Genomic DNA, 18,382 nt, shown 5'->3' with positions numbered 1-18,382 from the left:
AATGTTACTCCACGGGAGAGTTGAAAATACTATGACATAGCTGGACAGTGGTAGCATATACCTTTAATCCCAGCACTTGGGAGGCAGAGACAGGCGGATCTCAATGACCCATTTACCTGTTCTATATGGAGTGTCAGTTCTTACTCCTGGGCAGGTGGCTCTACACTCAGTTCCTAGGTGCCAGATCCTATGGTAAAGCTCTCTATCATTTAATCCACACAATCAAAACTTAAAAGAGACAAAGTACCTCACCAAGATCATTAGTGGGGAGATACACCCAGGCTGAGCAGCCACCCACACAGGACAAGCTCTTGTGTGCTCTGTTACTCTGTAGTGGTCAGTAGTCAGATCCAGACACAAAAATGAAAGTGAGACAACCACAAATCGAGTGTGTCCCCAACTTTTCAGCAAACAATAGTTGTGAAAACACTGCCTCATGCTCAGACTGTTCTAATGTCAATGTTTGGCTGAAGAGGATTTTATTCTCTTTGCCTTGGAAGATAAAGTCAAGTGACGTGGGCCAGGAATACTTGTTGGGAAATAACGACTGTGGTAACTTGCCCTAGACAGGGAGATGAGGACATGATGGCAGCCATGCCAGTTCTTGGTGTCTGCTTGCCTTGAGACATGCTCTGGGCTATATTTCAGCCACTATGTAGTGACCAAGGCAGAAAGTGAAGGGAGGGCTCTCTCCCATTACCTCAATACAGTCTCACACTCAGCGTCAGCCAACACGCCCCAAACCCAGGTGCTGCCTTGATTCCCTGACAACCACTTCAGTCTACCAGGGAGGTCATATCCACGTCACGGGTAGGTACGACAGAATGTGTGCTTCTCTGGCTTGGTGAAAATGGGGGGGGAAAGAAAGAGGTCACTTATTCAGTATGTCTAACACCATTCCACACTGGATTTACACAAGATGTTCCTGCAAACTGCTCAGAAATCAATCTCATGTCCACGTTCTGCTAAAACAAAACCATCATTTATTACCAATACAACATAAAGTAAAGGCTCACAAATGACAATCTAGTTACATGGCTTAAATAACACCATCATTTGTTATAACTTATATTAGTGCTTGACTTTCTCTTACCTAGCTCTTTAAAAATAATTTTTAAAAGTGTGTTGGCGGTGGGGGGTGGCACACACATTTAATCCCAACACTCAGAAAGCAGAGAAAGGAAGGCAAATCTCAAAGGTCTAGGCCAGCCTGGTCGGCCTGGTCTAGCATGTTCCAGGCTAGCTAGAGTTACAAAGTAAGACCCTGTTTCCAAAAAAAGAAAGGAAAAAAAAGTGCATGACTCTTTTGGGTAATACTCTTTAAACAATGTCATTGTTCTAAGTCTTAACTCAGTAATTTCTAGATGGCCTCAGACAAGTGTATATAGTACTGAACTCCAGTTCACAATATTATCTGTCCTCATGTAGCAAAGCATCTGCCCCCAACAGATGTGCCACAGTAGAAAACATTCCCTGATGCACTAACATTGCAAACACTACTGTGTACACACTGAACACCACAGGGCAGTGAGCAGTCCCATGCTGGTGCCACTGAACCATGACCAACTTCTTCCAAGAGCCGACTTTGGTTGATAAACTCTGAGGTCATAGAGCCACAAAAGCCAAGTGCCAAGGTGGAAATGGTGGCAACAGCAACTGCAGCAGCACGGCAGGTTCTGTTCCTGGCATGGTTTGGGGTATCCCCTTTCCTTCTGTGGCAGTCCTCTGAAGGTTCTGGAGCAGGATTCCACTTGGTCAAATGATACCATGTCCCGAAAGATCTCCCACTAGGCCTGCTGTGACCAGAGGAACCGGTCACACTTCTCAAGCATACCTTGTATCAGCGCTCTGAAATTCCACAGAAGGAAACAAGCAAATTCAGTTGTCCTAGTTCATTCTTAATAGCAAAGCAAAAACTCTAAAGACTAAAGAGGACTCAAAACACTGTGATCAAAAGACAAAGGCTGAAACCAGCAGAGTGGGCTGGGAACATCATCATCTGGGAACTGGAATGTGGCCATGCATAGATGAGGTCTCAGGTTCAATGCCCAGTGTTGGGGAAAAAAGAAAGCGATCAACAAAATGAACAAGCAATCTGGAATGGGAGAAAGTACATGCAAATCCTACCTGGTAAGAGGCATCTAGACATTTAGAATATGGTGGAATTCCACAGCTAAACTAGCAACCTGACTCTAAAATGAGCAATAGACTTAGCTATTTCTTCAAGGATGATTTCAAAGCTGGTAAGCACAAATGTTCATTCAGCATCACTACCAGTTGAGAAGCTCTTCTCAAATCTAAAACCTCTGAAACCTGGAATACTTCCATTCCCAGGTATATTAGCTATGGGATACTCAACCTATATTGTTATCATTCTACTTTAATGAGGCATCTGGGATGCTCCAACTCAACAGAAAGTCGAATGATGGTTGTCAGGGGTATGGGAATGAAGGCCTGTTTAGTAGCTCTGGCACATCAATTCAGAGGAAAATATACTAGAAACTGGCTGCAAAGCAACCTGCACACACTAAATCACTAAATGCTCTAGACAGCAAATTTCACATGGATTTGCTTTCTCTTTTCTTTTCTTTTCCTTTTTTTAAAGACAGGTAGTTAATGCTATACAGTCCAGGCTGGCATTGAACTGCTGATCCTCCTGTCTCAGCCACACCCAGAGCTGAGATTACAGGTGTGTGCTATCACACTTGCTTATGTTTTTTTTTGTTGTTGTTGTTTTGTTTTTTTCTACAATATCTATTTTAACACAAATAGAAAAAGAAAAACTTGAGTAAAATAAATGTGTGTGTGTGTGTGTGTGTGTGTGTGTGTAATATTTAAGTAAATAATTTTGCTTTGTGTTTTAAACTGGATATTGAATTCAGAGCTTCATGCATGATAAATAAATGCTCTGCCACTGAGCCACATGCCCAGCCTCTTTTCACATTTCAACCGGGATTTCACTAAATCCCCTGTGTCTTTGAACTCATGGTTCTCCTGCCTTGGCCTACTAGGCAGCAAGCTCACAGATCTGTATCAATACCATTCTTAGAGAACTGAGGATGCATGGTAGTGGGGCACTCACACTAAGCTGAAGAGTACCTTGATCATGCTAATGAGTAAAATTTTACTTTGGCCTCTTCATTTACACCATAATCATCAGATGTGTCTCAGTCTCCTCATGTGCTAGTGAGGGGTTGAGATTACATGATCTCTGCACTCCCATCTACCTACTGCTGAAAGTCTGTGCAAGCCTACATATGCAGGCACCACAGACAGTGTATGGCAGGCTGGCTTTACCTCTGTCTTCTCTCAGCGATCCTCAGGATGTCACAGGTTCTGGTAAACTTTGTCGACAACTCAAGGGCTAGACCACATTCCTGTAGCAGTGACCAAGCCCGATCTGGGCCCATGGCCTTAGCTAACAAGAGTGCCACATTCTCCACATTGATGGGGGCAGGCCCATCACTGAGGCTGCCATTTAGTGACTCCTGAGGAGTTGGCCTTGAGCTCTTGTTCTGTAGTAGATGTAGGAGAAGCTTCCATTCCTCCAAGGTCTCAGGGATCCACCCTGCACACAGAAACACAGAGCATACAGGTTCCATACATGAAACGTGAGAACTGCAAGAACACTTAAGACCAAACAAAGACATTTAAGAACAGAGTCTCTTCACCTCAGTACAAATCTTCCAAACACACAGAATTAAAATCATTCTCAAGCTTCCTGGAGATGCAACAAGGAACAAAACAGAATCAACCTCCACACTCCTGCAGCAATCAGGTTATAAAGGCTTACATAGATGAACAAATCACTACTTATGAATCATGTCAGGTATATGAAGGAAAATAATAAGGAACTACAGAATTGCAGGCATGGTTCAGAGGATCTGAGAGAGGTTCTAACGTGGAAGCAACATCCAAACAAAAGCTAAATAATGAGACAGGCAGAAGGGCTTATGCATGCAGCCTGCATGACATCCAAACTCGGAGCAGGGGCAAGCGGCAAGGGGAGAGGACTGCATTTCTGACCCAGGAGACATGGAAGATGATGGGACACAGCAAAGAACCTGCTGAGTTCAGGATAGTCTGAAAAGCTGACAGTGCACAAAGGTAAAAGTGTGCAGTGAGGATAAGACGATGGGTCAGGCCCACGGGAACACTTAACAGTATAAATTGTGTATGAGTTCATGCAAGGGCTTACAGGGAGGAAGCTACATCGCTCAGTTGTTTCTAAGATTTAATTTACTGTTTTGTGTGTGTGTGTACGCATGTGTATATGAGAACATGTGTGCAGGTGTCCACAGAAGCCAGAAAAGGGTGTTAAGGTCCATGGAACTAGGATTATAGGCAAGTATGATCCACCCAACATGTGGTGATGGGAACCAAACTCTGGCCTTCTGCAAGAACACCAAGTGCTCTTCCCTGCTCAGCCATCTTTCCAGCCCTCTTTTTCTTTTTTTTTTTTTTTTTTAAGACTCATTCTAGCTGCTGAACAGAAAGAGCTTTAAAGTGGGCAAGAATGAAAGGCAGATGTCCAGTTCTGAGACTATCTATCCCAAGAGTTACCTTACTTGCAACAGCATATGAAAATATGGAGTATAGTGCTTAAAACAGTAAGCAGTTGTTAAATAGAAACGAAGCCATAATATACCAAAGACTAGGCAAGGTGTCCACAATTTAACAGTTATCTAAATTATGTAGACAGCCTCTAAAATGTTCAAATTTGCTTACTGAAAAGTGAGGAGAGACTTCCAGAATACCACAATGAGGAGTTACATTTGGGATTTACATACCATTGTCCCCTTCCATCAGGCTTATGTCATTCAGATACACAATGTTGGTGAAGGCCTCCCTCCTCCTCTCCAGCTCCAGACAGAGTGTCAGATATCCAGGCCAGAAACTTAAAGGGAACAAAGTTGATAAAAGAGTAAGTGCAGTCTATGTCCATGAACTGCACTGAACATATTAGCCACATGTGGTCATTAAAGCTTAAGGTAAAAGTAAATAAAAATTAAAACTCAGAGATAATTTGTTGTTGTTAAGACAATCCTTTTCTTTTCTTTTCTTTTCTTTTTTTTTTTTTTTTTTTTTTTTTGGATTTTTTCAAAACAGTTTCACTGTGTAGGCCTGGCTATCCTGGAACTCCCTCTGTAGACCAGTTTGGCCTTGAACTCAAATTCTGCCTGCCTCTGCCTCCTAAGTGCTGGGATTAAAGGCATGCACTACCACAAGCTAGTGTTGTCTTTTTAAAAAGATTTATTTATTTAAAGGAACTTTAAATTTTTTATGGATATAGGTATTTTGCCTACATGAATGTCTGTGTATCAAATGTATGCCTGTTGTCCAACGAGCCCAGAAGTAGTTAATGGATCCCCTGGAACTGGAGTTATAGAGAGTTGTGAGCTGCCATGTGAGTGCTGGGAATTGAACCTGGGTCCTCTGGAAAGTACTCTTCACCCCTCAGCCATCTTCCCAATCCCAAGATTTACTTATGTATGTATGTACTTATTTATTTACTTATTTAGTTACAGCTTTGTTGGCTTTTTGTTTTGTTTTGAGATAGGGTTTCTCTGTGTAGCCCTGGGTGTCTAGAACTCACTGTGTAGACCTGGCGTCAAACTCACAAAGATCCGCCTCCCTCTGCCTCCCAAGTACTGGGATTAAAGGTGTGCACCACCCCAGCCCAGCCCGAGATTTATTTTTATATTTTGTATATGTGTTTGTCTACATATATGTGCATAATGTATAAGCCTGGTGTCCCCAAAGGCCAGAAGAGGGCATCAGATCCCCTGGACTAGAATTACATCAGTTGTGAATCTTCATGTAGATGCTAGGAATTGAACCTAGATCCTTAGCAAGAGCAACAAGTGTTCTTAATCACTGAGCCACCTCTCTAGTCCCTAAAAATCAGTTTTGTAGTTAAAACTTGTGATTGCATGTGGCTAGTGGCTAGGGGGCAGTGCAGTAGAATATTTCCATTATCACACACACTTCAACTCCAGAGCCTTGACCTAGTGCACTTAAGAAATAAAGCTTTATGTGCTTTGCAAGTAGTTTCGTTTTTTTAATTTTATTTGCTTTATGTATATGGCTGCTTTGCCTGCATGTATACATATATGTACCACATGTGAGTCTGGTGCCTGGGGAGGCTGGAAGAGGATGTCAGATCCACTGGAATTGGAGCTACAGATGGTTGCACTGAGAATCAAACCTGGATCCTCTGGAAGAAAAGCCAGTGCTCTTAACCCCTGAACCTCCTTTTTAAGTTTTACCATTCAATACAAAAACAGAATGCGTCTCCAAATCTTAGTCCATGGACTTTTTCCTTGGTGGGCTCCCTAATCACCAACCCCTCAACCTGTAATAATTCACACAATCTCTTCCTGTAGAATTTCCTTTCTCGTGGATGACACTAGGAATCATCTCAGGAGAGTCTAAAAGAGGGTAAGAGATGGCTCAGCAGGTTATGGCATTGCTGCCAACCTTGACAACCCAAGTTCTATCCCTGGGACCCATAGGGTAGAGAACAAACTCTAGAAGACTGTTCTCTAACCTCCACACAGACGACATGCATGCACCTGCCCCCTCCTCAAAATTAAATTAAAAATAAAACAAACTACCATTTATTATTTAAGTCCACAAGAGTATCTTATGATCTCACCACCTGCCACCAGTCTCATCCTTCATTATCAATGAATAAATAAATACCACATAGTTGCCATTGCATGAATTCCCTCTAAGGGAAAAGAAAGACAAAGGTCCCTCTAAAAGACACTGCTTCAGGTGGAGCAGAAGTCAAGATCACCAGACAGTAGTGACTGACCCTCTCATCAGTGGCGTCAGTTTTTCATCCTCCTGCTGCCTCCCTCAGCAGACCCTCCCCGCTCCACAGCCTTCAGGGCTGACTCCCAATCTCCCTTCCTCCAGAGCCCTTCACCAGGAAACCTACTCTGATCTCCCCCTTCTTGCAAATCTTTTAGCTATTCTAACTGGTGTGGAAACAATATGTAACGGCCTGAGAACTGGCTCTAGCAACTGGGCAGAAGGAATACAAAGAACTCACATGGGCCATTCTCTCCTTACAATATAGGAATAAAATTTCAAAGAAAGATAATGGTTACTATCACTTAAAACATAGGGCTGGAGAGATGGCTCAGGAGTTAAGATCACTGGCTGCGCCAGGCGGTGGTGGCACACACCTTTAATCCTAGCACTCGGGAGGCAGAGGCAGGCGAATCTCTTGTGAGTTCGAGGCCAGTCTGGTCTACAAAGCGAGTTCCAGGAAAGGTGCAAAGCTACACAGAGAAATTCTGTCTCAAAAAAACCAAAAAAAAAACCCAAAAAACCGATTGTCATGGTGGCTCACAACTGTCTATAACTCCAGTCCCAGCAAGTCCTGATGTCCTCTTCTGACCTCTGTAGTGCAGACATTCATGTAGGCAAAACGGCCATACACAGAAAGTAAAAGCTATAGTGTTAAAAAAAAAGTGCATTTATGTTTAAGTATCATATTGAATCCTTGCATAATAAAGCACAACAATGCAGGACCTTAACTAGAGGCTTATTTGTGGATCTCAACCTCCAGACCAGCGTATGTAAACATCCTCACTTACCCATAGGACTTACAGATGTCAGTCATTTTCTCTTTGGTTGTAAAGTCTGCAGGAAGTTTAATCAGAAGAAGGATCAACTGACTATAACCCCAGGAAAGCAAGTGTGAATGTGGCCTATGAAATGAAAAAGTAAAGATAATTAGATAGGAAATAAACTCTAGAAAGTACTTTGTAGTCATCTAATAGGGAGACTACAGTTGAAGCATATACCATTATTATAATTTCCAAATATTTCTATGTTGCTGTTTAAAAAATTAAATTAAAAATAGCTCCTTTTCTTATAACTTGTTCATTTCAAAATGAAAAAAAACAACTGTGGTGACATTTTATTTGGGCTGAAATGTGATATTTTATTTGTGCTTTAATAAATAAAGCTTGCCTAGAGATCAGAGGGAAAAGGCCAGCCATTATAAGTAAACAAAGAAGTCAGGGAGCTGCAGCACACGCCCTAATCCTATCACTTAGCAGGCAGGATCTCGGGTGTGTTCAAGGCCACACTAGGGAGGAGGCAGGTGTGGTGACATATGCCTTTAATCCCAGTACTAACCATAGAGGTCTGGAGGTCTGTACAGACAGACAGAAAGTGACAGAGCTGTAAGAAGAGGAAGTGATGTAGCTGGGCTAAAAGAGCCAATAAGAGAATAGAATGGAAACATAAACGTGAGTATATAGGAAGAAGCTTTCTTTGAAAGCTGCGGACTTGGCAAGGTGAGGTTAGCTCACGGTTTGCCCTGTTCTCTTGGGCTTTAATCCAAATTTCTGGCTCCATGTGTTTTATTTATTAAGACCATTTAAAAATTTGTGTTACAAACAACAACAATAACAAAACAGAAATAGGGACTGGGGTGTAACTCAGTGACTGCATAGCATGCAGGTACTGAGTTTAATCCTACTACTGTACCGATTTAATTCCGTTTAATCCTAATACCTTGATTCCATCACCACAGCCACTGCTGTCTACCTAGGGTTTTGCTGAGGAGTAAATCAAATAAAACAGGCATTTGGCAAGAGGCAGTGCTTTCAAAAGGCTTCCCTTAGAGGAGAATACAGGACTGTTTCTGTGTCATGTACTGGTGTTCCTCAGGGCACATTTACAAATTAATTGACACATTTTTGAAACACACACACACACACACACACACACACACACACACACAGTTTTTTTTTTTTTGCTTTTTTTTTTCTTTTAAAATGGGCTAATCCAGGGTTCACTGTGGGTCTCCAAAAGAACTGCAGGGAGGCCAGTTTAATTCTTTGAAGTTATGTGCAAATTTTTACATGAATGTGCATTTTTCTGAAAGAAACTGTGAGATTTTTACAGGGTCTGTAACCTCACTCACAGTATTCAGAACTACAAGAATGTATGTGGACACACAATCTTGTTACTCCCAGTATTTGGTTAAGTTTTTCTACTGCTGTTCCTAAAGTGAGCCTGGACGCTACAAGGGAAACTATCAGTTCCACTTTGAGGGAAGGCTCACAGAGGAGGACGCTTACCTGGGATGCCCTTCATCATCTACTGTGCTTGTGCTTGGCGGAGCATCATGGGACACTGCCAACAGCAGCCAGTCAAGTCTTAGAGATTCTGGTTGTAGAAGGAACTCAAGGAAGGATGGCCTGAGAGCAAGTTGGGGAGAAATAACATTGATCTTCATGAGAGAAAACAAAGTGTGTGGATGTAAAGAAAACGATAAAGGATAACTTGGAAGCTCCTCTACTACAAACGGCTAGAGATGCTAGTGAGACCATCAGTCCACTAAGTGAGTGAGCAAGCTGTAAGGCGATGAGGAAAAATCAACAGGGAGGTAGGAAAGAGGGTGTGAGCACCAGAGTAGGGAAGGAGGGGTCCCGAGTGGCAAACATGGAAAAGGAAGAAGAGCTTCCAGACTTATCATTAATCAGGAGTTTACTGTCATGGGGAGGACAAATGATGGCCCAGCCTGAAAGAAAAGAAGCAGGAATAGAGATCCACTCCCGAAAGCCGGGCTACTGCAAGGAAAAGCATCACTGGCAGGGGAAGGAGAATCAGCTTTGGCTGAACCCATGCTGAGTCAAGAATTTATTTGCTTTTTGAAGATTATTTATTTTTATTTTATGTGTGTGTGTTGCCTGCATGTATATGCATCATATGTATGCAGTACCTCAGGCCACTCAGATCTCCATAGCTACAGTCACAGACTGTTGTGAGTTGTCATGTGAACGCTGGGAATGGAGCCTGGGACCCCTGCAAGAGCAGCAAGTGCTCCCTCCTCTCTGCTTAGCCATCTCTCCAGCATGGAGGATTTAATTTTACACGGAGAACCTGAGACTCTCAGACAGGGGGTGAAGTGTGGTATGTGTGCATCTGTGGTGTAAGGGGATTCACGCTGTGCAGGGGAAGGGGGGTAAAGTGTGTGCTGGGGCGGTAGAAAACTGCCCAAATCCTCATCTTCCACAGTAGGTGCCTGGACGTCCTGATGGCTGGCAGTGAAAATGTGACAACTGAATGGGACACAATAGAAACAACGCTCCACCTAAACAGAGACTACACAGGCCTTCTCACCACTGATCTTCAGGCCTTGACTTCACCAGACTGTCTAGATAGGCCAAAAACTGAGCGGGATGATGACGGCAAAGCTGTGCGATGTCCGAAGGTGAGATGGATGGATAAAACTTGATGAAGGCTCGAAGGGCAGACTCCCCAAATCTATCATACAATCTGCATTTGAAAACAAAGCACATCAGTCCCCAACTTCAGTGCCATAGTAAGATTTGTTATACTATGGACTCACTAGAAAGAAAAGTAAATAATAATAAGCTGCACAATATGCAAAGTGAGTCACACTTTAGATACTAAGCCATAAAAACACTGCAGATGTTTAGGGTCCCACAAACAAACAGGACAACCTACCGGGTGGCAAATGCAATCAACAAGGGACTATCTGAAGGGACCGAGCCATCCAGTAACTGCAGCCCTGTGGGCAGGTCTCCTTCTTCCATCTCCAAGTATGCAGGATTAGAACTTGCCATTTCTGAAAGGAAACGAAACAGAAAACAGTCTTTCCCTTCACCCCTTTGCCGCAGATATTCTTGGATACATTGATTCAACTGTCACCCACTAGGGCAAGGCCCCAATATTTGTTAAGCATTGCAGAAAACAAAACAAAACCTACCAGGATATAATCTCAACTTTTCAAGACCATTAAGTCAAATTGGGAAACAAAACTTACTAGAATTTTTATTTTTGTGTTTGTGTGTGCTGGGGTACCTAGAGGTCAGAAGGGAACATCGGATCCCCTGGAGCTGGAGCTGTAAGCTATCTGATGTCGATGCCAGGATCAAACTCAGGTCCTCTGCAAGAGCAGCAAGCACTAGCACTCAGCTTCTAAGCCTCCTCTTCAGACTCATGTACTGAAATTTTCAGAGGACAAAAGAACAAATAGTGACTATATAAGTCACTATTATCCTTGAAAAATAAGTTTATAGGGCTGTGTACCATGTGTGTGTGTGTGTGTGTGTGTGTGTGTGTGTGTGTGTGTGTGTGTGTATCACAAGCCACATATCTCTATTGTCAATGCCAAACTGCTCAGTTTTTACAGGACCAGTATTTCCATATCACCTCTTAGAAATAAGTTCAGTAAAATTGATTTAAAAATAGTTCACCTTTAAAATTAAAATCAAAACAAAAAAGCAGTAGTCCAGCAATTACTCATCCTAAGAAGGAAGAACTGACTTTGGGGAGCAACCAGAAATCATTTATAGCCAAACTAGCAAATGAAGCCAGTGGCACTCTAGTTAAAAACCTTTTCTGTTAAAAAAAAAAAAAAAGAGAGAGAGAAAATGCCAGGTGTGGTAGTACACACCTTTGATCCTAGCACCCAGGAGGCAGAGGCAGGTGGATCTCATGAGTTTGAGGCCAGCCTGGTCTATGTAGTAAGCTTCATCCAGGACAGCTGAGGCTCTGTAGAGAGATCCTGACTCCAAGGGAAAAAAATAAAGAAAAGAAAAGAGAAAAGAAGAAAGAAGGAGGAGGAAAAGAAAGAGGAGGAGAAGGAGAAGGAGAGGGAGAGGAGGAGGAGGGAGGAGGAAAGAGAAAAGAAAAAAGGAAAAAAGGGTTTGATTCTAATGTAAAATGAGGATTTTTTTTCCAGTAGTTTTCAATGGTCCTAAGACATATAACCACAGATAGTTTCAGACCTGCCTTTCATCAAGAAAACAATCAGCTTGCTCTGATGTGGGGACAGAAGAGCTCACACACTGTGGCAGGAGTGCAAACTGACACAGTCGCTATCACAATCAATGTGGAGGGTTCTCACAAAGCTGGAACTGGATCTGCCATATGACCCAGGTACCCCACTGCTGGGTATTCACCCCAAGGATCCAGAGTCAACACTACAGAGATACCAATGCATCCAAGTTGTAGCTTCAGTGTTCACAACAGCTAAGAAACCAAACGAGCCTATATGTCCATCAGCAGACGAATGGATAAAAAAAATGTGGTGCCCTATAGATGGAATTCATGTGGTCATAAAGGAAAATGAAATCATGACATCTGTGGGAAAATGGATGCAACTGGAAATCATATTAAGCAAAATAAGCCAGACTCAGAAGACAAATGCATGTTTTCTCTTATACGGATAGAGAGATGGTAATAGAACAAAGAGGAGAAATAGAGGGAACAGGCATCAGCTGGAAAGAGGAAAAAGAAAGTAGAAAATGAGTGAGAAAAAGTATGATGACACATGACAGTGCCATGATGAAACCCCTTATTTCTATGTCAACCTAGAAAACATCTTTATTATCAATGTGTGTGTGCATGATGTGTTTGCATGCATGGAGGTGGGAATGCATGCCACCGTGTGCCTGTGGAGGTAGGAAGACAACCATGTGGACAGTGTTCTCTCCTTCCATCTTAATGTGAGTTCTGGAGATGGAACTCACACTTCTAGCCTTGCACAGCAAGTGCTTTCCCCTCAGAAACATCTCTCTGATCCCCCAAATTAATTAAAAACAAAACAACAAAAACATCCTCCATAATTGGAATATTATCAAACAGGTGGCACCTGTCCAAAAGCCAATGTTCAGCTTCTACTTAAAAGAACACACTTGCCACGACACTGCTTCCCATTTGACCGTGTCAGACAAGAACTTAAAGAGCTGGAGAAGCAAGGAAAGCTTCATGCTGGGTCCCCCTGAATTCATCTGCACCCTGCATGCTCTAGCCTGCACTGGTAGAGTAACCACCTGAGCACTCACAGACTTTTCTGCCAATTTCTAGGGATGAAGTTTGAGTATGATCACACAACAAAGAAAAAGATACAATTTAAGCTAGGAACATTGTCAGACATTCTATTTGAAAAGAAGTATCTTGCTTATGTCACATAAAACACAACCTACTTTTAAGCTTTATATGTGAACTGAAGCAGAACTGTAACTACAGATGCATTTTCCAGGAAGCCAAAAAACCCTCAAGTTAGATAATATGCAAGTATGTCACTACCTATAGCAACTGACTGGGCAATGAAGAAAAATTGCATTTAATGTCTCAGTTGCTGGAGACAATGTGGCATCTGTTACTCAAGCAGAATTCTGAAGGAAAAAAAAAAACTTGGAAAACAGTGTAATATAGCAGAGAAAAAAGAGCAACACATGTGAATATAAGTCTATAAAGATGGACAGCAGCTAGCATGAGCAGCAACCAAGCCTGAGCACTTGAGAGGCAGAGGCAGGCAGAGTTTGAGGCCAGCTGGGTCTACAGAATATGCTCTGGGACAGCTAAGGCTACACAGAGAAACCCTGTCTCAAAAAAACAAAACAAACAAATGAGAGAAAGAGAAAGGGAGAGAGGGAGGAAGAAAGACAAAGCTAATTTCTTATAGAGTAACAAAATAAGTCAATATTTGAAAACAATTAAAGCTTAAATGAGTAGAATACAGGACCACTGAGATGGCTCAGTGGAAAAAGATGGCGTGCCACAAGGAGAACACTCCTCCACTGTTGGTGGAAATGCAAACTTGTACAACCACTCTGGAAATTGGTATGGCAGTTTCTCAGAACATTGGGAATAAGTCTTTCTCAAGACCCAGCTATACCACTCTTGGGCATATACCCAAGGAATGCTCAATCTTACCACAAGGACACATGCTCAACTATGTTCATATCAGCATTATTCATAATAGCAAGAACATGGAAACAACAACCTAGATGTCCCTCAACTGAAGAATGGATAAAAAAGAAATATGGCACATATACACAATGGAGTACTACTGAACAGTAAAAAAACAATAATATCATGAAATTTGCAGGCAAATGGATGGAACTAGAAAATATCATCTTGAGTGAGGTAACCCAGACTCAGAAGGACAAACATAGTATGTACTCACTCATAAGTGGATACTAAATGTGAGGGAAGGGATGGCCAAACTGCAACCCACAATTCCAGAGAGGCTAGCTAACAGGGAAAGACCCTAGGAGGGACACATGGATGACCCTGTGAAGGAAAAGTGGATGAGACCTACATGAGTGGGCTGTGGGGGGTCAGCAGAGGGTGAGGAGTGGGGGAGGAGAACATAGGGAAATGGGACAGTCAAGCTGGAACAGGGACAGAGTGGGAGGGCAGGGAGGAAGATACCATGATAGATGAGAATATGGGAATAGGAAGAGGCAGGGTGCTGGGGAGGCTCTCAGGAATCCACAAGGTTGACCCCAACTTGGTCTGCTGGCAGTGGTCCAGAGGGTGCCTGGACCTGTCTTCTACTCTAGTGACCAGCCTAGCAAATAACCTAGCTGTCATCATAGAGCCTTTGTCCAGTGACTAATGGAGGCAGATACAGAGATCCACGGCCAGGCACCAGGTTGAGCTCTGGGAATCCAATTGATGAGAGAGGGGAGGGATACTGCAGGCAAGGGGCGTCGAGATCATGATGGGAGGATATGCAGAGATGACCGGCCACACCAGTAGAAAACCATGAACTGTGGACTGGTGGCTGTGGAGCCCCCATGGGACTGGACTAGGCCCTCTGGATACGGAAGATGGTTGTTTGGCTTGAACTGTTTGGAGGGCACCCAGGCAGGGTGAATGGGATCTGTCCCTGGTCTATGGGCAGGCTTCTGGAACCTGGTGCCTGTGGTGTGACACCTTGCACAGCCTTGGTGCAGTGGGAAGGGGCTTGGACCTGCCTAGACTCAGTGTGCTGGGCTCTGCTGACTCCCCATGGGAGACCTCGATTTGGGGGATGTGGGGATGCAGAGTGGCTTGAGAAAGAGGGCTTGGGAGTGAGAGGAGGGAGGAGGGGGGTATCTGTGGATAGTATGTAGAGTGAGTAGAAAATTTCTTAATAAAGAAAAATGAAAGAAAAAAAAAAAGATGGCATGCCACCAAGTCTGACACCTGAATTCACACCTGGGGACCCACATGGCGGAAGGAAAGAACTGATAAACCCAAAGTTATCCTATGATCTCTAAAATATGCCATGATACACTCAATCATGTATACAGGCACACACACACACACACACACACACACACACACACAAACACACACAAATAAAAAAAATTTAAAAAGACTGCAGGGGCTGGAGAGGTGGCTCAGTAGTTAAAAGCACTTGCTGCTCTTGAGGAGGACATGGGTTTGGTTTCCATCCACCTACAAGAGGAGGTACACCACCACCTATGACTCCTGCTCCAGGGGATCTGATGCTCTCTTCTGGCTTCTTCAAGCACTGCATGTATATGGTATACACACAGACAAAGAGGCACACATACATACACAAAAATACAAATAATTTTATTGTTTTGGGGTTTTTTGTTTGTTTGTTTTTTTCAAGACAGGGTTTCTCTGTGTAGCCCTGGCTGTCCTAGAACAAATAAATATTTTTTTTAAAAATAGCTGAGCATGGTGGTGCACACCTTTAATCCCATCATTTGGGAGGCAGAAGCAGGCAGATCTCTGTGAGTTCAAGCCAGCCTGATCTACACAACAAGTTCCAGAGCAGCCAAGGATGTTACACAAAGAAACCCTGTCTCGAGGTTAAGAACACTGGCTGTTCTTCCAGAGGTCCTGAGTTCAATTCCCAGCACCCATATGGTGGCTCACAACCATCTGTAATGAGATCTGGCTCCCTCTTCTGGCCTGCAGGGATACATGCAAACAGAACACAGTATACATAATAAATAAATAAATCTTAAAAAAAAAAAAAAAAAAGAAAGAAAGAAACCCTGTCTCAAAAGAGAGAGGGAGGGAGGGAGGGAGGGAAGGGAAAGAAGGAGGGAGGAGGAAGGAAGGAAGGAAAAGGAAAAGAAAAGAAGAAAAGAAAAAAAGGAATGAATAGAAAATAGAAAGCCTGGCCAAAACAGAGGTAAGTTTTCTACTCAAATCTTTTGTCAAGCCCCATTATAAAACACCTTACATTTGGTACTGGCACTTGAAAATTACCTTTCAGTCCTTCAACAAAAGTGTCCCAAACACAAGGGTTGTTGGCGTAACTTAGCTTGATACTCTCCCTTGCTCTTTTCAAGTCCAGGAGGAAAAAATACTTCTTAAGGAAATGACAAGCCAGGATCTCAGGAGAGAGCTGCTGTAGAGCACGGTCCACATGTCCACCTATGCTTTCCACTACAGAAGTCAACACATTCAGTTCCAAGCACAGTGTTGTCAACTCCACCAGGTCCTTCTGAAGACTGTTTGCTATGGTGTACGGTGAACATACTCGAAAAAGGTCGCCCAAGGGCTCACTAAAGCTACTTACAGACTCACAGGCTATATGACCACCAGGTTCTTCAATGCCTAAAGAATTCCCTTTTTCTTCTTCACTGTCTTCACCTAATACTCTCTCTTCTGACTCAGTAAGGACGTGCACATCCAGGTTCAATTTCATGGGTAGACTGCTGGTACTGGAAACACCAGCGACGTCCTTCGAGGCAAATGTTTTTTCTAACTGTGAAAGCCACTCACGTAAAACTGTTCTTAGTGACTTCGGTTCAAATAAAACCAGAGGGTCCAGTAACTTGGTCCTATACAAAACAGATGAATGTGAAAACGGTCTCATTCATTTTAAAAAAATAGATTATTTCAGTTTAAACAAACCTAACTGATAAAGCATAATCATCTAGAGTAAATGTTGCTTTTGAGTTCTTCAAATGACAATTATCCCAACAAGCCAACAAGACAGACAACACTGACTCTGTAGTACATTACTGATTATTGAACATCTATTGCAAATGAGGCTACTTCTGACCTAGACAGTCAAGAGCACTACTAATGCTGTCCAAAGGCCACCCCACTCACATTGCTTCTGCTGTCACTGCTGTGAGTTCTTGAAGGCTGTCTTCTTCAAGAAGTTGACTAATTTCTTCCTCCCTAGAAAAGCATGAAAAAGAAATAATCCTATTCACAAGTTTTAGGGCCATCAAAGCTTTCTTGGACCAAGACTTCTACTGCTTGTTAAATGGCAAGTGTGCCATACGTTACATTGCCTTAAAGAGTCTTTCATTCCATTATCTTCATCAAATGTTCCACTCTTATTCATTACACAATGGCACATCCTAGAACTGACAGACCATACAGCATTAATGACATAAAGTTACAAGCTAGTGAGAAGAGCTAGTAAGACCTGGATCTTAATCTAACATTCCTCTGACAGTCCAGTAATGTGATAAGAAAACAGAGAGGGAGAAAGGTGAACGAGATATGAAACTCAAAGTCTGTCTCAACAGAGTTAATTCTTTGTAAACTGTAGAATTTGCAGTTTCTGAGCTATGCAAAATCTTCAGTAGGCAGTATCATACATACAGGATCTCCCACAGTACAGTCTATGACTTCTTCACACTGGTAGTTAGTTCCCCTAGGATTCCAGACTCAGACACAAGGCTTACTCAGTGTCTTCCTCCAGAGGGCAGGTAACTGCACTCACTTCCTCTTCATGTACTTGGTCAACATCCTTAGATTCAAATGTCTCTTTCAGCTCTGGGCTTGTGTGAAAGGTGCCGATCTTCTCAGTAGTTTTACGCACAAAGCTAGAAACACTGGAAGTCAGATAACAAAAACCTAACATGAAAATATATCAACACTGTCAAGAGTAAAAACTCTGGTTCCTGATGTTTCTGTTTCCATTAGTACTACAAAACCAGCCCGAGCTTAACAACAAGACAGACTGCTCATAACAATTTCTCTAATCAACAACATTTCACATGAGGCTCGTAAAAACGTACAGTAAGGTGATTCATTGTGTTTATAAAACTGTCCTGAGGCTAATGAGTCAATGCTAAAGGGAAAGTCTCTCATCCAGCTGTCTCTTCAATGCAATGTCTCCTTCAACTCAGGTAAGTTAAGCATGTGATCATCAGCCACTTCCTGGTCAGAGAATAACAAGGAACAGACCCTTCTTTTTTTTTTTTTTTTTTTTTTTTCCTCGAGACAGGGTTTCTCTGTGTAGCTTTGCACCTTTCCTGGAACTCACTCGGTAGCCCAGGCTGGCCTCAAACTCATAGAGATCCACCTGCTTCTGCCTCCCGAGTGCTGGGATTAAAGGCGTGCGCCACCACCGCCCAGCCAGACCCTTCTTATATAATACTAAAAGGACCAGCCTTAATAATACACTTCCCAGGTGCTCAGAAGAGAAACTACGAATGGCGAGCATTATTTTCAGGAAAAGAATCTAAGTACACCAAGCTCTTTGTTCATCTACTTTATTCCTCTGGGATAAAATCCTGTCTACACAGCTGCAGTTCTGTTCTCGTGCCTAGCTCCTTTCTTGCCTGATTTCTCTCTACATTTATCTGCTGTCCCCTCTAAG

The 18,382-nt window shown here is 42.7% G+C and overlaps 1 protein-coding gene across 2 annotated transcripts in view; it reads right to left on the bottom strand.

Moving 5' to 3' along the window:
- Positions 1 to 1,221: 1,221 nt before the first annotated feature.
- Hps5 (HPS5 biogenesis of lysosomal organelles complex 2 subunit 2) overlaps positions 1,222 to 18,382 on the bottom strand; it is a 44,294-nt gene continuing 27,133 nt past the window's right edge. For both annotated transcript variants that reach the window (XM_028860288.2, XM_037199099.1), the window contains 10 exons: positions 17,463 to 17,612; positions 16,876 to 16,947; positions 16,024 to 16,601; positions 10,501 to 10,621; positions 10,153 to 10,308; positions 9,108 to 9,227; positions 7,611 to 7,724; positions 4,791 to 4,897; positions 3,298 to 3,568; positions 1,222 to 1,848 (listed from right to left, as the gene is read on the bottom strand). In XM_028860288.2, the coding sequence (XP_028716121.1) occupies positions 1,788 to 1,848; positions 3,298 to 3,568; positions 4,791 to 4,897; positions 7,611 to 7,724; positions 9,108 to 9,227; positions 10,153 to 10,308; positions 10,501 to 10,621; positions 16,024 to 16,601; positions 16,876 to 16,947; positions 17,463 to 17,612 (1,750 nt within the window). In that variant the 3' untranslated portion in view covers positions 1,222 to 1,787. The remainder of the gene's footprint in view (positions 1,849 to 3,297; positions 3,569 to 4,790; positions 4,898 to 7,610; positions 7,725 to 9,107; positions 9,228 to 10,152; positions 10,309 to 10,500; positions 10,622 to 16,023; positions 16,602 to 16,875; positions 16,948 to 17,462; positions 17,613 to 18,382) is intronic.

The sequence above is a fragment of the Peromyscus leucopus genome, chromosome 1, assembly GCF_004664715.2.
Source record: "Peromyscus leucopus breed LL Stock chromosome 1, UCI_PerLeu_2.1, whole genome shotgun sequence".
Taxonomy (NCBI): Eukaryota; Metazoa; Chordata; class Mammalia; order Rodentia; family Cricetidae; genus Peromyscus; species Peromyscus leucopus.
This window is presented reverse-complemented; position numbering and strand designations above follow the sequence as displayed.